Source organism: Oncorhynchus nerka, linkage group LG14 (genome assembly GCF_034236695.1).
Source record: "Oncorhynchus nerka isolate Pitt River linkage group LG14, Oner_Uvic_2.0, whole genome shotgun sequence".
Lineage (NCBI taxonomy): Eukaryota > Metazoa > Chordata > Actinopteri > Salmoniformes > Salmonidae > Oncorhynchus > Oncorhynchus nerka.
In genome coordinates this window covers 47,057,877-47,077,411 of record NC_088409.1, presented here as the reverse complement: position 1 = coordinate 47,077,411, position 19,535 = coordinate 47,057,877, and the positions used below count along the sequence as shown (strand labels likewise).

Here is a 19,535-nt window from a genome sequence, read left to right as displayed (position 1 = left end):
GGAACATTTCTGCGGGGACTGTTTTCCATTTAGCCACAAGAGTATTAGTGAGGTCGGGCACTGATGTTGGGCAATTAGGCCTGGCTCGCAGTCTGCGTTTCAATTCATCCCAAAGGTGTTCAATGGGGTTGAGGTCAGGGCTCTGTGCTGGCCAGTCAAGTTCTTCCACACTGATCTTGACAAACCATTTCTGTATGGACCTCGCTTTGTGCACAGGGGCATTGTCATGCTGAAACAGGAAAGGGCCTTCCCCAAACTGTTGCCACAAGTTGAAAGCACAGAATCGTCTAGAATGTCATTGTAGGCTGTAGCGTTAAGATTTCCCTTCACTGGAACTAAGGTGCATAGCCCGAACCATGAAAAACAGCCCCGGACTATTATTCCCCCTCCACCAAACTTTACAGTTGGCACTATGCATTTGGGCAGGTAGTGTTCTCCTGGCATCTGCCAAACCCAGATTTGTCAATTGGACTGCCAGATAGTGAAGTGTGATTCATCACTCCGGAGAACAGGTTTCCACTGCGCCAGAGTCCAATGATGGCAAACTTTACACCACTCCAGCCGACGCTTGGCATTGCGCATGGTGATCTTAGGCTTGTGTGTGGCTGCTCGGCCATGGAAAACCATTTCATGAAGCTCCCGACGAACAGTTATCGTGCCGATGTTACTTACAGAGGCAGTTTGGAACTTGGTAGTGAGTGTTGCAACCGAGGACAGACAGTTCTTACGTGCTATGCATTCAGGGGTCCGTTCTGTGAGCTTGTATGGCCTACCATTTCGCGGCTGAGCCGTTGTTGCTCCTAGACGTTCCACTTCACAATGACAGCACTTACAGCTTGGCAGCTCTAACAGGGCAGACATTTGATGAACTGACTTGTTGGAAAGGTGGCATCCCATGATGGTGCCACGTTGAAAGTCACTGAGCTCCTCAGTACAGGCCATTCTACTGGCAATGTTTGTCTATGGAGATTGCATGGCGGTGTGCTCGATTTTATACACCTGTCAACAACAGGTGTGGCTGAAATAACAGAATCCACTAATTGAAAGGGGTTTACGCATACTTTTGGCCATGTAGTGTATATACAGTACAAATATACATGTAGTGTATATATAAATAGGACACAAAGGTGTTCTGCCTATATCTGCATCATGAGTATGAAGACATAGTTGCATTATTGTGTATTTATATATCAACTGAAGTTGAAAAGGTACTATTCTGATTTGGGTCTCAACCATGCACTTCCCACCAAATACACTTATGCACGTTTTTAGCACATTCACATAGATTGATGATCAAATCTGAACAAATAGGCTACAACGATATGCAGAACCATCAGGACCGAGTTTGGGAAAACCTGGTGTAGGCTACTGACAAAGCCAAACGTACACATACACAGGCCTACCAAGGCATAGTTAAAAAGAGGAAAAGATCCATTCACAATTCTCCCATTAAAATGCCCCAGTATAAAGGAGAGTCAAGATTTCATCCTTGAGTTGGTCTAGAGTTTTTAGAGTTGAGCATAAAATGCTGGATGTTCATGCACAGTGAGCCAAATATAATCTACCACTAGAGGCCACTGTAGTTCTTCCACAATACAGATAAGGTTTGCCATGTGGAATTGTTGAAATAATATGCTAATGACCACACAATACATGTTGGTAATACAGTAGACCGCCTCCTACAATTAAAACGAAAACAGTGTGTAGGTTTGACTTTCCAAAATGATCAGATGCACTGGGAAGGAATACCCTACTATGATGCTTGATGAGATTTATTCGGGAATGATCAAAACCTGAAGACTGAAATAATGTCATGCAGTTTGTATTAAACTAAGTAATCTCAAAACCAAATAAAATACAATGTTATTGGTTGCATACACATATTTAGCAGATGTTTATTGCGGGTGTAGCGAAATGCTTGTGTTCTAATCTCGGTTGCCCAGAAGTAAAATTCTCCCACGAGAGATTACACTCTGAGAGAAAAAGGTGTTATATAAAACCTAAAAGTCTGTTTCGGCTGCTCCCCCCTTTAAATAACCTTTTTTGAACCCCCCCCACTGAAGAGTGCAGTTTATTATCAGTCTTGTAAAAATGTTCTACAGTTGGCTTTACGCAATAGAATACAGTAGTCCTAGAAGTGCTTTTTAACAATGTCCATACACAAATAGTTCAGGAAAGTCAAGTTGTGATGATGCTTTTGAAGTTTTGCAAACCAACGAACAAAAGCAAACAAACAAGAATCAGTCCCTATGAGTTATGCACAGCCCTTGTTTCCTACGCCTTCTCTTATGTGACTTTATTTGACACCTGACGTACTGACGCTGACCTCTGCGCTGCGGTTTATCCGTTGTAGGTAGACATACGGCTGCTGATGAGGATGTTGAAACAATGTGACAGACACCCTGGAGCTTTTTCCCTTTCACGAAGGTTAGAAATATGCCAATGAACTAATGAGTTCATACTGTGTGTGTGTGTGTGTGTGTGTGTGTGTGTGTGTGTGTGTGTGTGTGTGTGTGTGTGTGTGTGTGTGTGTGTGAGAGAGTGAGTGAGTGAGTGAGTGTGAGTGAGTGAGTGAGTGAGTGAGTGAGTGAGTGAGTGAGTGAGTGAGTGAGTGAGAGCTTATTGAAACCCTAGAGTCGATGTCCGCGCCCCTGCAGAAATCTAATTAGCATAATAGAAAAATCCCTGTAAAAATCTGTCATTTTAAGATAGAGATAACTTTTTTGCATTGGATGCTTCTCAATCCACCACATCCGCCAATGTCGCACTTCTGCATCTGTGGTGAAAGGTGACAGAGCTAGTGCTATGTTTGTCAGATCATGAGACACCCCCCAAAATCACCTGTACAGCCTAAACAGTTTGGCCTACAAACTATGCCCAAAGCCATCACAAAACTAATCAGAAGGTTCCCGGTACCAGTTGAAAAAAATAATGGAGGTATTTATGGAGTCTGTTTAGTGGCAAAAAAAAATTGGGTTAAATACATGTAAAAATATACACGTACCGGTCAAAAGTTTTAGAACACCTACTCATTCAAGGGTTTTTCTTTATTTTGACTATTTTCTCCATTGTAGAATAATAGTGAAGACACCATAACTATGAAATAAGACATATGGAATCATGTAGAAACCAATTTCTTTTTCAACAAATCAAAATATATTTTAGATTTGAGATTCTTCAAATAGGCACCCAAGAAGGAGAGTGATGGAGTACTGCATCAGATGACCTGGCCTCCACAATCCCCCAACCTCAACCAAATTGAGATGGTTTGAGATGAGTCGGACTGCAGAGTGAAGGAAAAGCAGCCAACAAGGGCTCAGCATATGTGGGAACTCCTTCAAGATTGTTGGAAAAGCATTCTAGGTGAAGCTGATTGAGAGAATGCCAAGAGTGTGCAAAGCTGTCATCAAGGCAAAGGGTGGCTATTGGAAGAATCTCAAATATGAAATATATTTAGATTTGTTTAAAACTTTTTTGGTTACTACATGATTCCATATGTGTTATTTCATAGTGTTGATGTCTTCACTATTATTCCAAAATATAGAAAATAGAAAAAAATAAAGAAAAACCCTTGAATGATTAGATGTTCTAAAACTTTTGACCGTAGTGTATATATATATATATATGTTTCCTGATCTTGCTTTTATCTTTTTCAGATATAGGACAACCACTTCAGAACAAACTTCTTTTAGATTATTTTTTGGGGACAATCTGTTATCCGATGTAGCGAATCTGTTATTCAATGCGTTTATATGGTCTAATAGAAGTTAGGCCAAAAATAATTTTGCATAAAATATTTTTTAAATATATTTTTGTTATACTTCAAGGGGTCTTAACATTCAAAATCAAATTGCTAAATTGTCCTTGGTATGATCTTCTTAAAACAATTCCATATAGCTTAGTTGACCCCCGTGGCTAAGACAGGGCTTAGACTGTTATGGGTTAAGTCAATACCACTTTCACAGATGACCACCTCATTGGAAAGGAAGAAGTTACGAGTTAAAGACTGGAGTCTATATGGCTTCATTGTTCATTTGACAGCATTTTGACCCTGTAGGCTACACTGCAACTTTCCAACCCTGTCTTTATTATGTTATTTACAGTCTATTATCATCATCAATAAGGCTCCAATATCCTACTTTGTATAGGTACATGCATAGCCTATAGTTGCCATCCACCAGTCCCCTTGCGCCAAACAAATCTCAGTATAACACCGGGCTGTTAAAAGCTCCGCCTCCATGTAGCAAAACATGGACGGTAAAAAGTAGCCATCGCTGATGGCGAATACCATGGACAGCGACCACGGAGTGTGCACGTCCAGGATCTTGTTGCATTGAATTTAGAACGTTTTCGTTGCTGTCCCCACGTGGGTTTACTTGCCAGCCTAATGTAAAGCATTGTGTAGGAGATATATCGAGCCAGCAGCGAAAAGCGAAATAGCGTAGCAGCGAAAAGCGAAATAGTGTAACAGGGTGACGGCAATTCAGCCATCAGGAGCCAACATCTGACTGTAGCCTATAGACGATAGAAAGATATCAGCGAGATTTGATCACTTGACATGGAGACTATTCTTAACTCGAAATGTGCACATTTTCTCCAAGAGCTCATATAATCAGATGGTGGTATAGCCTTCATCATTGCAATTGGGGAACACTAATCAAAATGTGTCATGCATCCTTATTTCACAATCTCCATTACAACAAGGTAAAGTGCGCTCCTTAAGACATCGATATTCTGTTAACTGAATGAATTGAACAAGTTAACTCCGCATGTTAACCTGATAAAGGGCCAAATCATTTCACATCACTGAGATCTAAATGTAATGACAGATTCCACTGCGTCATGCAACGCGACCATTAGGCTTCATCCGCAATCATGTAGGCTAATAGTTAGGCTATTAATCATAAAGTTGTACATTTTCTGCGTTCCGACAGCGACTGCATTTATGAATACTCTATATGAAGGCCTGCATTGTATACTTTCCTAGAGTGTAGTAGGTAAACTTGTAAAATAGTCTAACTGTTATAGTATACTGCCTATATGCTATACGACGTTTGGAGAAAAGCACGTTATATTCACACCGCTGACTTCAGCCGAACACGAACCCCGGTTCACTCCAGCAGGAATCGCCTCTACGAGACAATCTATCCGCAATGGCCAGGCTGCGGAAGAAAACGTGCATAGCTCTGTTCTTATTTACACTCTTCGTTTTCGGAACCATGATGGGTTTGAGAACTCTGAAGCCCAGCGATGGGTTCTCAGACCTGGCCCCGGGGTTGGGCCTCCTGCCGATGATTGGAGGAAGGATGGACCGGCGCTCGGTGTCCCAAGACGCCGTCTCCTCCCCGGGGCAGGTACGCGCCAAAGTAGTTTTATCAAACTCTGGACCTGAAGGAACCATATTTTACGACGTCCACATATTTTACAGCGTGTGGTACGGGAACCCGTCGATGGATGGGAAATACATGCACTGGGACCATGTCCTCGTGCCACATTGGGACCCCAAAATTGCCGCCAGTTACCCTAAAGGGAGGCATATGCCACCGGAGGACATCGGCTCCAGTTTCTACCCTGAGCTCGGTCCGTACAGCTCGAGAGATCCGGATCTATTGGAGTCACACATGAAGCAGATTGGAGCGGCTGCTGCAGGTAGAGTGCAAAGGTGCAGTGGTTATTCTATACTGAAACATACAAACAAGTTTTAACATTCGCATTAGTCTTGCTGCTGCAGTGCCTGTCCAGTTAACTTTAAAGTTGCTACATTTTGTTCTACTTTGAGCACAGCTACAATAGGATCTACAGTTGAAGTCGGAAGTTTACAGACACCTTAGCAAAATACATTTAAACTCAGTTTTTCACAATTCCAGACATTTAATCCTAGTAAAAATCCCCTGTTTTAGGTAATTTAGGATCACCACTTTTAAGAATGTGAAATGTCAGAATAATAGTAGAGAGAATTATCAATTTCAGCTTTTATTTCTTTCATCACATTCCAAGTGGGTCAGAAGTTTACATACACTCAGTTAGTATTTGGTAACATTGCCTTTAAATGGTTTAACTTGGGTCAAACATTTCGAGTAGCCTTCCACAAGCTTCCCACAGTAAGTTGGGTGAATTTTGGCCCATTCCTCCTGACAGAACTGAGTCAGGTTTGTAGGCCTCCTTGCTCGCACACGCTTTTTCAGTTTCGCCCACTAATTTTCTATGGGATTGAGGTCAGGGCTTTGTGATGGCCACTCCAATACCTTGACTTTGTTGTCCTTAAGTCATTTTGCCACAACTTTGGAAGTGTGTTTGGGGTTATTGTCCATTTGAAAGACCCATTTGCGACCAAGCTATAACTTCCTGACTGATGTCTTGAGATGTTGCTTCAATATATCCACATAATTTTCCTTCCTCATGATGCCATCTATTTTGTGAAGTGCACCAGTCCCTCCTGCAGCAAAGCACCCCCACAACATGATGCTGCCATCCCCGTGCTTCACGGTTGGGATGGTGTTCTTCGGCTTGCAAGCCTCCCCTTTTTCCTCCAAACATAATGATGGTCATTATGGCCAAACAGTTCTAGTTTTGTTTCATCTGACCAGAGGACATTTCTCAAAAAAATACAATCTTTGTACCCATGTGCAGTTGCAAACCGTAGTCTGGCTTTTTTAATGGCGGTTTGGAGCAGTGGCTTCTTCCTTGCTGAGCGGTCTTTCAGGTTATGTCGATATAGGACTTGTTTTTACTGTGGATATAGATACGTTTGTACCTGTTTCCTCCATCATCTTCACAAGGTCCTTTGCTGTTGTTGTGGGATTGATTTGCACTTTTCACACATAAGTACTTCATCTCTAGGAGACAGAACGTGTCTCCTTCCTGAGCGGAATGACGGCTGCGTGGTCCCATTGTGTTTATACTTGCATACTATTGTTTGTACAGATGAACGTGGTACCTTCAGGCATTTGGAAATTGCCCCCAAGGATAAAAAGACTTGTGGAGATCTACAATTTATTTTCTGAGGTCTTTGCTGATTTCTTTTGATTTTCCCATGATGTCGACAAAGAGTCACTGAGTTTGAAGGTAGGCCTTGAAATACATCCACAGGTACACCTCCAATTGACTCAAATGATGTCAATTAGCCTATAAGAAGCTTCTAAAGCCATGGCATCATTTTCTGGAACATTCCAAGCTGTTTCAAGGCACAGTCAACTTAGTGTATGTAAACTTCTGACCCACTGTAATTGTGATGCAGTGAATTATAAGTGACATAATCTGTCTGTAAACAATTGTTGGAAAAATTACTTGTGTCATGCATAAAATAGATGTCCTAACCGACTTACCAAAACTATAGTTTGTTAACAAGAAATTTGTGGAATGGTTCAAAAACAAGTTTTAATGACTCCAACCGAAGTGTATGTAAACTTCCGACTTCAACTGTATATGTGCCAACATCACTCAAGAGTTCCACTGACTTGAATGACTCACTTTGATGCATATAGTTCATACATCCTGCCAGATGTATACTGTTATGGCTCATTTGGAATACATTGCTTGCGTTGCACATTGCTTGTGCTGTCTGTCTTCCTTATTCCAACAGACAACCATTCTCCTGTATCTTTAGACAGCATAAGTGATGCCTCATATCTGAGTGATGAAATTTGCCTTCCTACATGCAGTGACTCTATAGACATTCTGTTTTAATCGTAATAGTGAGTATCCTTCAGTACACGCGTGAAGTGACAGCTCATAAATGTCTATGTTGCAGCCAGATAAATTCTTGTCCACACCCTGATAGAGGGGAATATCAACAACTGTTCTGTCAAGCAGCCAGCACAGCAGGCCACTGGCACACACAGTATGCATGCAGATAATTGATCAAGCCATGTCCACAAGCTGTATGGAATATTTGATTACAATATCTAAAAAGCCATGGTCGCGTGTATTAAAAAGTTATGGCCGCACGACTATTTTTTTTCACTTATCCTGCGCTTTGCCGGTTTATTTCAGCACTCATGTAGTGGACAGCTCCACACGCTCACCTAAGCCCACCAGCAGCCTTTTCTCACAGTCGTTTCGGAACTGTGTTTATCTTGACATCCACTTCCAAGCAACCTTGAACGTGAACAATTGAACACTTGAATAATATGTGTTTACTGCTTTTCTGTATTTCACTCAAATCGAACATACAAACAGTTGAAAGTCAGAAGTAGGCCACGCGAGTAGGATGTCCCCTTTTTACTCTAGAAAGTTATTGAAAATCCTTGGTCAGTAGAAGGAGCCCTTAAGTATTATCAGTAAGTGGCCATGACTGTCCACTGCAAAGGTCAGCACTGAAAACCATAATCGGAAGTGGCATGTACATTGTCTGAAATAAGTAGCCTATGTTTTAAATGAAAAAATGTAAGCTACTTTTATTGACCAAAATGGGAGTGATGATGCCTTGGAGTTGGGTGTGAAAACAAGTTTTCATAAACGACTGATGGGACAGCCAATCGAGCCATGCTAATGTTGTCTGCCTTCGGCTGAACTGGTTATTGTACACCATCCGGGAAATGATTTTCCTTTCCCTTTTCTTTCCATTCCCTTCCCCCTAAACCGAACACTGTGACAGATGGAACACAGAAAGGGCAACTGAATGTGCTTAGCTAAAAAGAGTCCATTTAATTAAAGCCACTGGCACAAAGACCCATCAAAAATTCCAAAAAGCATCCTGCTGGCAGCGGTGACTGATACCACTACGCGAGGAGCCCATAATAAAATGAATCGTGCAGACATAACTTTTTAATACATGACTTTTTAGATATTGTAATCAAATATTCCACACAGCTAGTGACCAAAGTGGACATGACTTGATCAATTAGCTGCATGCATACGGCAGCAATCACATCAATAAGTCCTTCAAGCCAATCCGGAACCCTTAGGGAATGTAGGTAACGATCACATATATCAATGTCAACATCACACTGACCAATACGACTTAAAATGGTGTAACAGGGACGTCATGGGGTTCAGGATTGGGTATCAGAGATGTGTGGTCATTGAAATAGAATGATTAGAATGGACATTGAAGTCAATGTTCTGTGATAGGTGGACCAGCAGCCATATTGAGTGTATTGTAAAATTGCCATGCTATGAGGGGCTTTTCCATTTCTCGTCATTTTATTTCCCCATTCTAGTAATTATATGTTTGTGTGGGGTATAGCCAACCTGAAATGTCCTGTGTGGAGACTGAGAGAGACTTGTCCTGTGTGGTCTAGGGGTGCTGGTGCTGTCCTGGTATCCTCCAGGCCTGGCCGATGACAACGGGGAGCCCACAGAGGACCTGGTGCCGGCCGTCCTAGACGCTGCTCACAGACACAACCTCAAGGTAAAGGAACAGACCGACAGAGAGACAGACAGACATTTTGCTTTGGAATCAGTGTTTGGGATTCATGAGTTCTGGATAAGAATGTGTGCTTTGGTAAGGAATCTTCCAAAGAACAAATTTACACAACCAAATGGTAAACAGATCTTAATACTGTACAATAGTATTGTAATACACAATAGTATACCATTACTTCAAAAAAAGTTGATAGCCAAGTGTGACATGACTTTGAGTAGGCAACGGGGAGGGAGGATGAGGACATCTCTAACTAAGAGCAGAGGGGACATAATAAAGCTGCCGGTGGGAACTGTTGTTTATGGGACTGGATGAGCAGGGAAACACATCAGGGAACTACATGACCTATTGCCAATTAGGTTGGAAAATGCCATCCCAGAGATAACGACTGCATCAACGTGGAGTCATCGAGTCCCCTCTGCCTGCTGTCACGGACGGCATTGAAGCTCATGAAACTTTTAGAGGGCCCCTTCTTCGTAATTCAATACGTGTAACATCAGATGGTAGATGCACATCAGATGCAGCAGAGACGTAGTAGCTATTCAAGATGTTTAAAGGAAAAAAAGATACTCCAAGTGAGCTGTACTGGCTTGATCCGGCAGACTCTTTGATGACATAACCGACATATAAAAACAGCCACACAGCCGTTTGAGTGGTGTGTATCCATTCACCCTGAGCGATTGGAAGTCTGTGAGAATGTGTCTAAGACCCTTTAAGGCAGTTAAAGTGGTGCATGCTGCATTTCGGTATATACCACTTTGGGTGGTATATCCACCTCAAACAGCTTTTTCCAGCAATCTAGAGCAATAATCATTATGCCTAATTCTATGTAAAAACAATGTACATTTTTCTGCATGCGTTATCTAAGCATACCTCTTTTTGTGTGTGCCCCTCTGCAAAATACAGCTGACAGATATTTTTTTAAATAAATAGTTATGATAAAGCGTGGGCTTAAAAATTAAGTTGAGTAATTCGTTTAACATCTGAAAAATAAAAACAGGACAAATCTGAGGGGGCATGTGCTCTTGTGGCTCATATGGGCAGGACACCTCTGGTTGTGTATCTGTGTGTCAGTAGACAGCTGTGCGGCAGGAGGACTTGCATTTGTGTGTTTGTTTGTTTTAATACTGGTATGCCAGCAGCATACCACCCTGCATACCACTGCTGGCTTGCTTCTGAAGTTAAGCAGGGTTGGTCCTGGTCAGTTCCTGGATAGGAGACCAGATGCTGCTGGAAGTGGTGTTGGAGGGCCAGTAGGAGACACACTCTCCTCTGGTCTAAAAAATATCCCAATGCCCAGGGCAGTGACACTGCCCTGTGTAGGGTGCCGTCTTTCGGTTGGGACATTAAACGGGTGTCCTGACTCTCTGAAGTCATTAAAGATCCCATGACACTTATTGTAAGAGTAGGGGTGTTAACCCTGGTGTCCTGGCTTAATTCCTAATCTGGCCCTCAAACCATCACCTAATAATCCCCAGTTTACAATTGGCTCATTCATCCCCCTGTAACTATTCCCCAGGTCGTTGCTGCAAATGAGAACGTGTTCTCAGTCAACTTACCTGGTAAAATAACAGATAAATAAAATAAATAAAGGTCCAATGGGGCTGTTTTTATCTCATTAAAATCACATTACTGTGAATGTTTTCAATTAAAATAGTAAAAAAGAAACTAAAATAGTTTCTTAGCAAAGAGCAATTTCTCAAGTAAGACCGTCGTGAGTCAGGTTAGCTTGGACTGTCTAGGAGTGGTCTGAGTAGGGAGGTGGAAAACCATAAACTACCTGATATTGGCAGAGGTTTGGAACTCTTTCCTATTGGTCTGCTATTAAACTAGGCAAGCCAGTTAAGAACAAATTCTTATTTAAAATGACAGCCTACCCCAGCCAGACCTGAACACGGACGATGCTGGGCCAATTGTGCACCACCCTATGGGACTCCTAATCACAGCTGGTTGTGATACAGCTTGGAATCGAACCAGGGTCTGCAGTGATGCACGCTTCTAGCACTGAGATGCAGTGCCTTAGATCACTGTGCCACTCGGGCGCCCTCAGAGCATGCGCAGACCAGCTGGCTGGTGTGTTTACGGACATATTCAATCGATCCCTATCCCAGTCTATTGTTCCCACATGCTTCAAGAGGGCCACCATTGTTCCTGTTCCCAAGAAAGCTAAGGTAACTGAGCTAAACGACTACCGCCCCGTGGCACTCACCTCCGTCATCATGAAGTGCTTTGAGAGACTAGTCAAGGACCATATCACCTCCACCCTACCTGACACCCTAGACCCACTCCAATTTGCTTACCGCCCAAATAGGTCCACAGACGATGCAATCTCAACCACACTGCACACTGCCCTAACCCATCTGGACAAGAGGAATACCTATGTGAGAATGCTGTTCATCGACTACAGTTCAACATTTAACACCATAGTGCCCTCAAAGCTCGTCATCAAGCTCGAGACCCTGGGTCTCGACCCCGCCCTGTGCAACTGGGTACTGGACTTCCTGACGGGCCACCCCCAGGTGGTGAGGGTAGGCAACAACATTTCCACCCCGCTGATCCTCAACACTGGGGCCCCACAAGGGTGCGTTCTGAGCCCTCTCCTGTACTCCCTGTTCACCCACGACTGCGTGGCCACGCACGCCTCCAACTCAATCATCAAGTTTGCGGACGACACAACAGTGGTAGGCTTGATTACCAACAACGACGAGACGGCCTACAGGGAGGAGGTGAGGGCCCTCGGAGTGTGGTGTCAGGAAAATAACCTCACACTCAACGTCAACAAAACTAAGGAGATGATTGTGGACTTCAGGAAACAGCAGAGGGAACACCCCCGTATCCACATCGATGGAACAGTAGTGGCGAGGGTAGTAAGTTTTAAGTTCCTCGGCGTACACATCACAGACAAACTGAATTGGTCCACCCACACAGACAGCATCGTGAAGAAGGCGCAGCAGCGCCTCTTCAACCTCAGGAGGCTGAAGAAATTTGGCTTGTCACCAAAAGCACTCACAAACTTCTACAGATGCACAATCGAGAGCATCCTGTCGGGCTGTATCACCGCCTGGTACGGCAACTGCTCCGCTCACAACGGTAAGGCTCTCCAGAGGGTAGTGAGGTCTGCACAACGCATCACCGGGGGCAAACTACCTGCCCTCCAGGACACCTACACCACCCGATGTCACAGGAAGGCCATAAAGATCATCAAGGACAACAACCACCTGAGCCACTGCCTGTTCATCCCGCTATCATCCAGAAGGCGAGGTCAGTACAGGTGCATCAAAGCTGGGACCGAGAGACTGAAAAACAGCTTCTATCTCAAGGCCATCAGACTGTTAAACAGCCACCACTAACATTGAGTGGCTGCTGCCAACACACTGACTCAACTCCAGCCTCTTTAATAATGGGAATTGATGGGAATTGATGTAAAATATATCACTAGCCACTTTAAACAATGCTACTTAATATAATGTTTACATACCCTACATTATTTATCTCATATGTATACGTATATACTGTACTCTATATCATCTACTGCATCTTTATGTAATACATGTATCACTAGCCACTTTAAACTATGCCACTTTGTTTACATACTCATCTCATATGTATATACTGTACTCGATACCATCTACTGCATCTTGCCTATGCCGCTCTGTACCATCACTCATTCATATATCTTTATGTACATATTCTTTATCCCTTTACACTTGTGTGTATAAGGTAGTAGTTTTGGAATTGTTAGCTAGATTACTCGTTGGTTATTACTGCATTGTCGGAACTAGAAGCACAAGCATTTCTCTACTCTCGCATTAACATCTGCTAACCATGTGTATGTGACAAATAAAATTTGATTTGATTTGGTGATGTCACCAGGCAGGCTAAAACTCCATCCTTCCGCAACAGGCTGACATTTCAGGCGGTCTTTTCAAACAGGTCTTATACTAAAATGTCATTATTATGATTTTCACAATTTCACAATATTATTCCAACCAGAAAGTATTGAAATATATATAAAACACAGGAAATCACGTTTTTGACTGCACTGGGCCTTTAAAGACTGCTTTTAGGGGCATTGCGAGCCTCGTGCCTGTGTGAATGAATGTGGACCGAGTGCAGTGTGACAAGAGAGACAGGCTTAAGCTAGAGCCCTTTTCTCCAGCTGTGTTGCATCAATAATACACACGCTGTGTTTTCTCAACACACGGCCGCATTTAAAGACAATTGAGAGCGGATTCGTTTTTGTGTTTGCATGAGAATCTCTGCTACATAGAAAATAATGCAAATAATGCATATTTATAAGAGAACAAGTATAGAAAATAAATGTCTGTTGTACATGTAATGTTGTGAACGTTCCGTAATCCAGTCCGTGTATTTGTACAGAAATAGTCCAGTTCCATGTTTTACACGGGACCGATAGATGTGCTCGGAAGCCTCGTGAATAACCCTGTAATGCCGGCGTACTCTAAGTAAAGTTAAACTAAACTATATCAAACTCCCCGACCTCAGTCCTTATAAGCAAGTAATCGAACAAAAAGCGGGACGTTACAGTACAGAGGTTCTAGCTAATTCTGGAGGATTCAAAATTGCCTATATTTTTTCCACCAAAAAAGTGCAGTTTTACTGATAAGAGAGAGCAGTAAAAAAAATAAAGCCAAAGTAGGGAAAGATAACTTTAACAAACAACAACTAAGTTGTTGCCACTTTTTTGTAAAAAGCTAAGGGATGGGGCATATATACACTATAAACACTGTATGTGGACACCCCTTCAAATGACTGGATTTGACGATTTCAGCCACACCCTTGGCTGACAGGTGGATAACATCGAACACACAGCCATGCAATCTCCATAGACAAACATTAGAATGTAGAATGGCCCGTACTGAAGAGCTCAGTGACTTTCAATGTGGCACCATCATAGGATGCCACCTTTCCAATAAGTCAGTTCGTCAAATGTCTGCCCTCCTAGAGCTGCCCCAGTCAACTGTAAGTGCTGTTATTGTGAAGTGGAAACGTCTAGGAGCAACAACGGCTTAGCTGTGAAGTGGTAGGCAACACAAGCTCACAGAATGGGACCACCGAGTACTGAAGCATGTAAAAATCATCTGTCCTCGGTTGCAACACTCACTACCGAGTTCCAAACTGCCCCAGAAAGCAACATCAGCACAAGAACTGTTCGTCTGGAGCTTCATGTAATGGATACCAGGAGAATGCTACCTGCCCAAATGCATAGTGCCAACTGTAAAGTTTGGTAGAGGAGGAATAATGGTCTGGGGCTGTTTTTCATGGTTCGGGCTAGGCGCCTTAGTTCCAGTGAAGGGAAATCTTAACGCAACAGCATACAATGACATTCTAGACAATTCCGTGCTTCCAACTTTGTGGCAAAAGTTTGGGGAAGGCCCTTTCCTGTTTCAGCATGACAATGCCCCTGTGCACAAAGCGAGGTACATACAGAAATGGTTTGTCAAGGTCGGTGAGGAAGAACTTGACTGGTCTGCACAGAGCCCTGACCTCAACCCCAACGAACACCTTTGGGATGAGTTGGAACACCGACTGCAAGCCAGGCCTAATCGCCCAACATCAGTGCCCGACCTCACTAATGCTCTTGTGGCTGAATGGAAGCAAGTCCCCGCAGCAATGTTCCAACATCTAGTGGAAAGCCTTCCCAGAATATTGGAGGCTGTTATAGCAGCAAAAGGGGGACCAACTGCATAATAATGCCCATGATTTTGGAATGAGATGTTCGAAGAGCACGTGTCCACATACTTTTGGTCATGTAGTGTATCATTATTTTAAAAGTCCAAAAATGGATCTCCCTCCACCACTGCACAGTTAAAACTGTCCAGATCTGGAATGACAACAGTATCACTTGTCTCCAGGGGTGTTTTGACTGTACAATGTGGGAGGTATTTGAGGACAGCAGCTCTGATCTGGATGAACTCACAGATGTTATTTCAGACGATGTAAACTTCTGTGTTGAGTCAGTTGTGCCTACTAAGACCTGTAAAATCTTCCCTAACAACAAGCTTCGGGTATCAAAACATCTAAAATCACTACTTGATAGGAAGAAGGCAGTTCATGCTGGGGGTGATAGACAGGCTTTAAGAGAAGTACAATGTGAGATCAAAAGACAGATACTGGTGGACAAGGAGGCACACAAGCAAAGGGTGGAGAGGACCCTGTCCTCAGGAAACGCAAGGGTGGCCTGGCAAGGGATTAAATCCATGGCTAGCGCCCCCCACATAGGCAGGGGGAAAACCAGTGCTGACCTTGGGGGATATGAGGGCCAGAACATGACTAATGAACTGAATGTTTTCTTCTCAAGATTTGAATCAGACATCTTCGTGTCGGAGGTTAAACAAATGGAAGCACCATTACAAAGGTTTGAGAGAGTTGTTGTTCAACAGTCTGATGTTCTGAAGTTGTTCAGAGGATGTAACACCTACAAAAGCCCAGACTAAATGAGTGGACGTGTTAAAGCACTGTGCTGAATAACTGGCTGGTGTTTTTACATACATTTTCCAATCCTCACTTGACCAGCAACACGTGCCAGTATTGTGGAAAAACTCAATAATTATACAAATTCCTAAAAAAAGCATCTAATCCCACTGTGCTGAATGACTACCGACCCTGTCGCCTTGACATCCTTAGTAATGAAATGCCTTGAGAAAATTGTTAAAAGTCATATTCTCAGTGTCACCCAGTTGCTCCTCGACCCGTTTCAGTTTGCCTGTCAGCCTAGCAGAGGAGTTGATGATGCCATTCTTACCCTCCTTAACATGGTCTACAGACATCTAGAGGGTGTTAAATCCCATGTCAGGGTTCTGTTTGTTGACTTTTCTTCTGCCTTCAACACAATCCAGCCTTACATTCTGGCACAGAGACTCATTCGGGACTTCTCCTTAGATGGGGGGCTGGTTTTGTGGCTGTTGGACTTCCTGAGCCAACGCTCACAGCGAGTCAAAATAGGTCCCCATGTGTTGGATATACGCAATACCAACACAGGCTCTCCTCAGGGATGTGTTTTGTCCCCACTTCTGTACATCTTGTACACTAATAGTTGTACTAGTTCCCATACTGACAGACACCTCGTTAAGTTCGCTGATGACACTGCCTTGATCAGCATGTGGCATGATGACAAGGAACATCATGGCCTGGTCCTAGATGACTTTGTAGAGTGGTGTGAGGAATCACACTTGGTCCTCAATACCTACAAGACTGAAGAGATGTGCATAGACTTCAGGAAGTGTACAACACCTACCTCTGCAACATCTATCAGAGGCCAGAGTATAGAAATTGTAGAGGAATATAAATATCTGGGTGTCCTTTCGGACAATAAGCTTCAGTGGAGTAAATGTACAGACCTGATCCACAAAAAGAGCCAACAGAGACTGTACTTTCTCAAAAAGTTGGCTTCTTTTAATATAGACTGTACTATACTGACTCTGTTTTACATATATTTTATTGAGAGTATTTTAACTTTTTGTATTGTTTGTTGGTTTGGCAACGCCACTGTCAGCCAGAGAAACATGCTGAGAAGGATTATTACCACATCAAGCAAGGTACTTGGAGTCAAACAGACAGGCCTGGATGAGATCTTTAAGGTCAGGGCCCTCCGTAAGGCTTACAAAATCATTTTAGACCCAAGTCCTGTACCTGGACTTTGAATTACTCCCCTCTGGGCGCAGGTATAGGGCACCCCTCAGCAGGAAAAACAGAACGAGACAATCATTTGTGCCAGGTGTGATGTCCCTCCTAAATAGCTCGGGCGACTGTTCCCATTGACTCCGTAAGGCCAGCAGGCTAGTCTTTTCTTATTTTTTAATTTATTGTTTTATTTCTTATTTCTTACTATTATTATTTTCATTGGTAGGTAACTGTTATGAAAGTTGTATTGACAATTTTGTTTTGTATTTAAAAACGCCACTTTAAATGTGTACATGACACTGCAACAGAATTTCCCCATGGGGTCAATAAAGTCAGTAAGTAAGTACGTAAGTAAGTAAGTAAGGACATCTATTGTTGGAGTGCCTTTAGTGAAAAATCTTCACAAACTGCTGACCGTAGAAAAATGTCTTGGGTCTCTAATCATTTTGAGCTGCGATGCACGCAAACATTTATTTTTCTAATGCAAAAGAGGCCCTCTTGCATTTACAATCTTCCTGGAATGTTCTGCAAAGACAAGGCAAATTAAAATGTATAATTGTGCCTCCTCTTTCACACCAATATGTAAGATGGCGGATGAGCAGTAGAATGCATAATCATTCTTGGTTGAGTCCTAACATAAGATCCATGGGCATAACTTGACCCATTGTTATCAATGCATGACTTATGCAAAAAACATGTTAAGCGTATGGATTTCAAGGTAGGATTCGGACCTTTATTCTCAGCGGCAGCATCCCGCCATCTCACTTCATCATAGTGCTCTTTGACTTCCATGTACAGTACATTCTTATTGTGCTCCTTCTGAAGGATCCTTCGGAGCAAAAGTGAGCAATCATTTATTTGAGGTCCCAAATAGCCTCTTCAAAGGAAATGTGAATGCAGACACAAACAGAAAGAGACTAGAAGAAAAAGTCTTTAGGGGGCACCAGCGTGAAGTGTTTGTCACTGTTGCAGGTGTACGTCTTACATGGTACCTGCTCAGTCAGTCCATCTCTCTGTTTATCAGTCTTGTCATCCCTCCGCTGTCAGATCTGACGGAACTTCTCTTTGCAGTCTGACCTGAGGTGATCACAATGAGCGGAGGCTACAGAGCCTTTATAACTTGCCACTTAACAGAGGGAGCTCTGTGTGTGACGTGGTCGGAATAACAGCAGACAGTCCCGAGACAGACACGTTGAATCTTCACAGTCTGAAAAAGCCTTAGAAACACAGGCCAGAACAGGTCTAGACTAGTCTACCGGGGTTGGGGTCGTTTGTGGTGACGATGGGCATGAGGGGTGTTGTACAAAACAAAGTCATCAGCGATCGGATCGTCTCAAACCAATCAGAGTATCAAACCCACATGTGTTCTGGCTCTGGCCCAACCCATCAGTTTCTGGACCAATCAGACGGCCCCGAGTGTTCACATTCGGTGAAGGATTGAGGAGGTACTCCGATCCAGACTCATTACGGAAAATAAACTAACCTCTATGGTGGGTGTGGCGTAGTGTTTGGTCAGAGCGAGGAGTCTGGGTAGCCAGGCAATACTACTATGGCACTGACTTAAGACTCCCAAATCTAGGACCTTACACTAGATGACATTGCAGAAAACAGACTGTTTTGTTTATATAAGAATAGCATCGGAAAAAGCCACTAAATCAAGTATGGACACCCACACAGCTTTTGTATTATGTATGCACGGTTGGAGTTTAAGAGCACATCCTCTTGCGGTTGAAGGCTCCAGAGCTCCACTGAGTTGAACAATTGTGGTCACACTCTGCTTGCTTGGAGAGTAGCTCAGGCCGAAACTCCCCTTTGGCCCTTGAGGGGCTGTTTGTGGGCTCGGGGGAGGGGGGTAATGGTCCCATGACTCAGTTTTCCTCCCTGAACAATCCGGGCCCCAAGGGGCAGAAAAGTAGGGCATGTTGTACAGCAGCAGCAGCACAGAGAGGCCCATGTGTGGGCAGGCCATGCTGTCAGGCACACTTCCCCATCTCCAGATGCCCAGCACAGCATGCAGCTACCATCTTCCATCTCACAAGACTTGGTTGTGTCCCAAATGGCACCCTATTCCATTGATAGTGCACTAATTACGGGCCCTGGTCAAAAGTAGTGCATTACATAGGGACTAGGGTGCCATTTGGGTTGCATAGTTGGTGTGCCTGCTAGATGTTGATGTTAATGAGAAGTTGACAACTTAGCGTGTAGAACCCTACTGAATTGAACTAATATAACCGAAACGTTATTGGAAGTAGGAAGCGGCAACATCTCATGATACGTTCAATACTGTATGGTGTTGACTGTTTTGAAATGCTGTCTTGGTAGTTTAATAACGGATGGTTGAAATCCCCTCCTAAGGGCCTGTTACAGTGCATTAGGTTGTATTCTACTCGATTCAGCCTATTCTTTGCTCTGGTGATGGTGATAGGGCTGGGCCTGTCTGTGAGAAATGCTCTTGGTTTGCTTGGGTCTCTCATTTATGTCTAAATTGCTGCTGTGTAATGGCCTTATGTGTCTCGGGTGGAACATG

At 43.3% G+C, this 19,535-nt stretch overlaps 1 protein-coding gene across 1 annotated transcript in view; it reads left to right on the top strand.

Annotated features, from left to right (window-relative positions):
• Positions 1-4,270: 4,270 nt before the first annotated feature.
• LOC115142081 (glycoprotein endo-alpha-1,2-mannosidase-like protein) overlaps positions 4,271-19,535 on the top strand; it is a 35,621-nt gene continuing 20,356 nt past the window's right edge. Inside the window, exons 1-2 of the mRNA XM_029681552.2 lie at positions 4,271-5,649; positions 9,243-9,352. Of these exons, the coding sequence (XP_029537412.1) occupies positions 5,154-5,649; positions 9,243-9,352 (606 nt within the window). The 5' untranslated portion in view covers positions 4,271-5,153. The remainder of the gene's footprint in view (positions 5,650-9,242; positions 9,353-19,535) is intronic.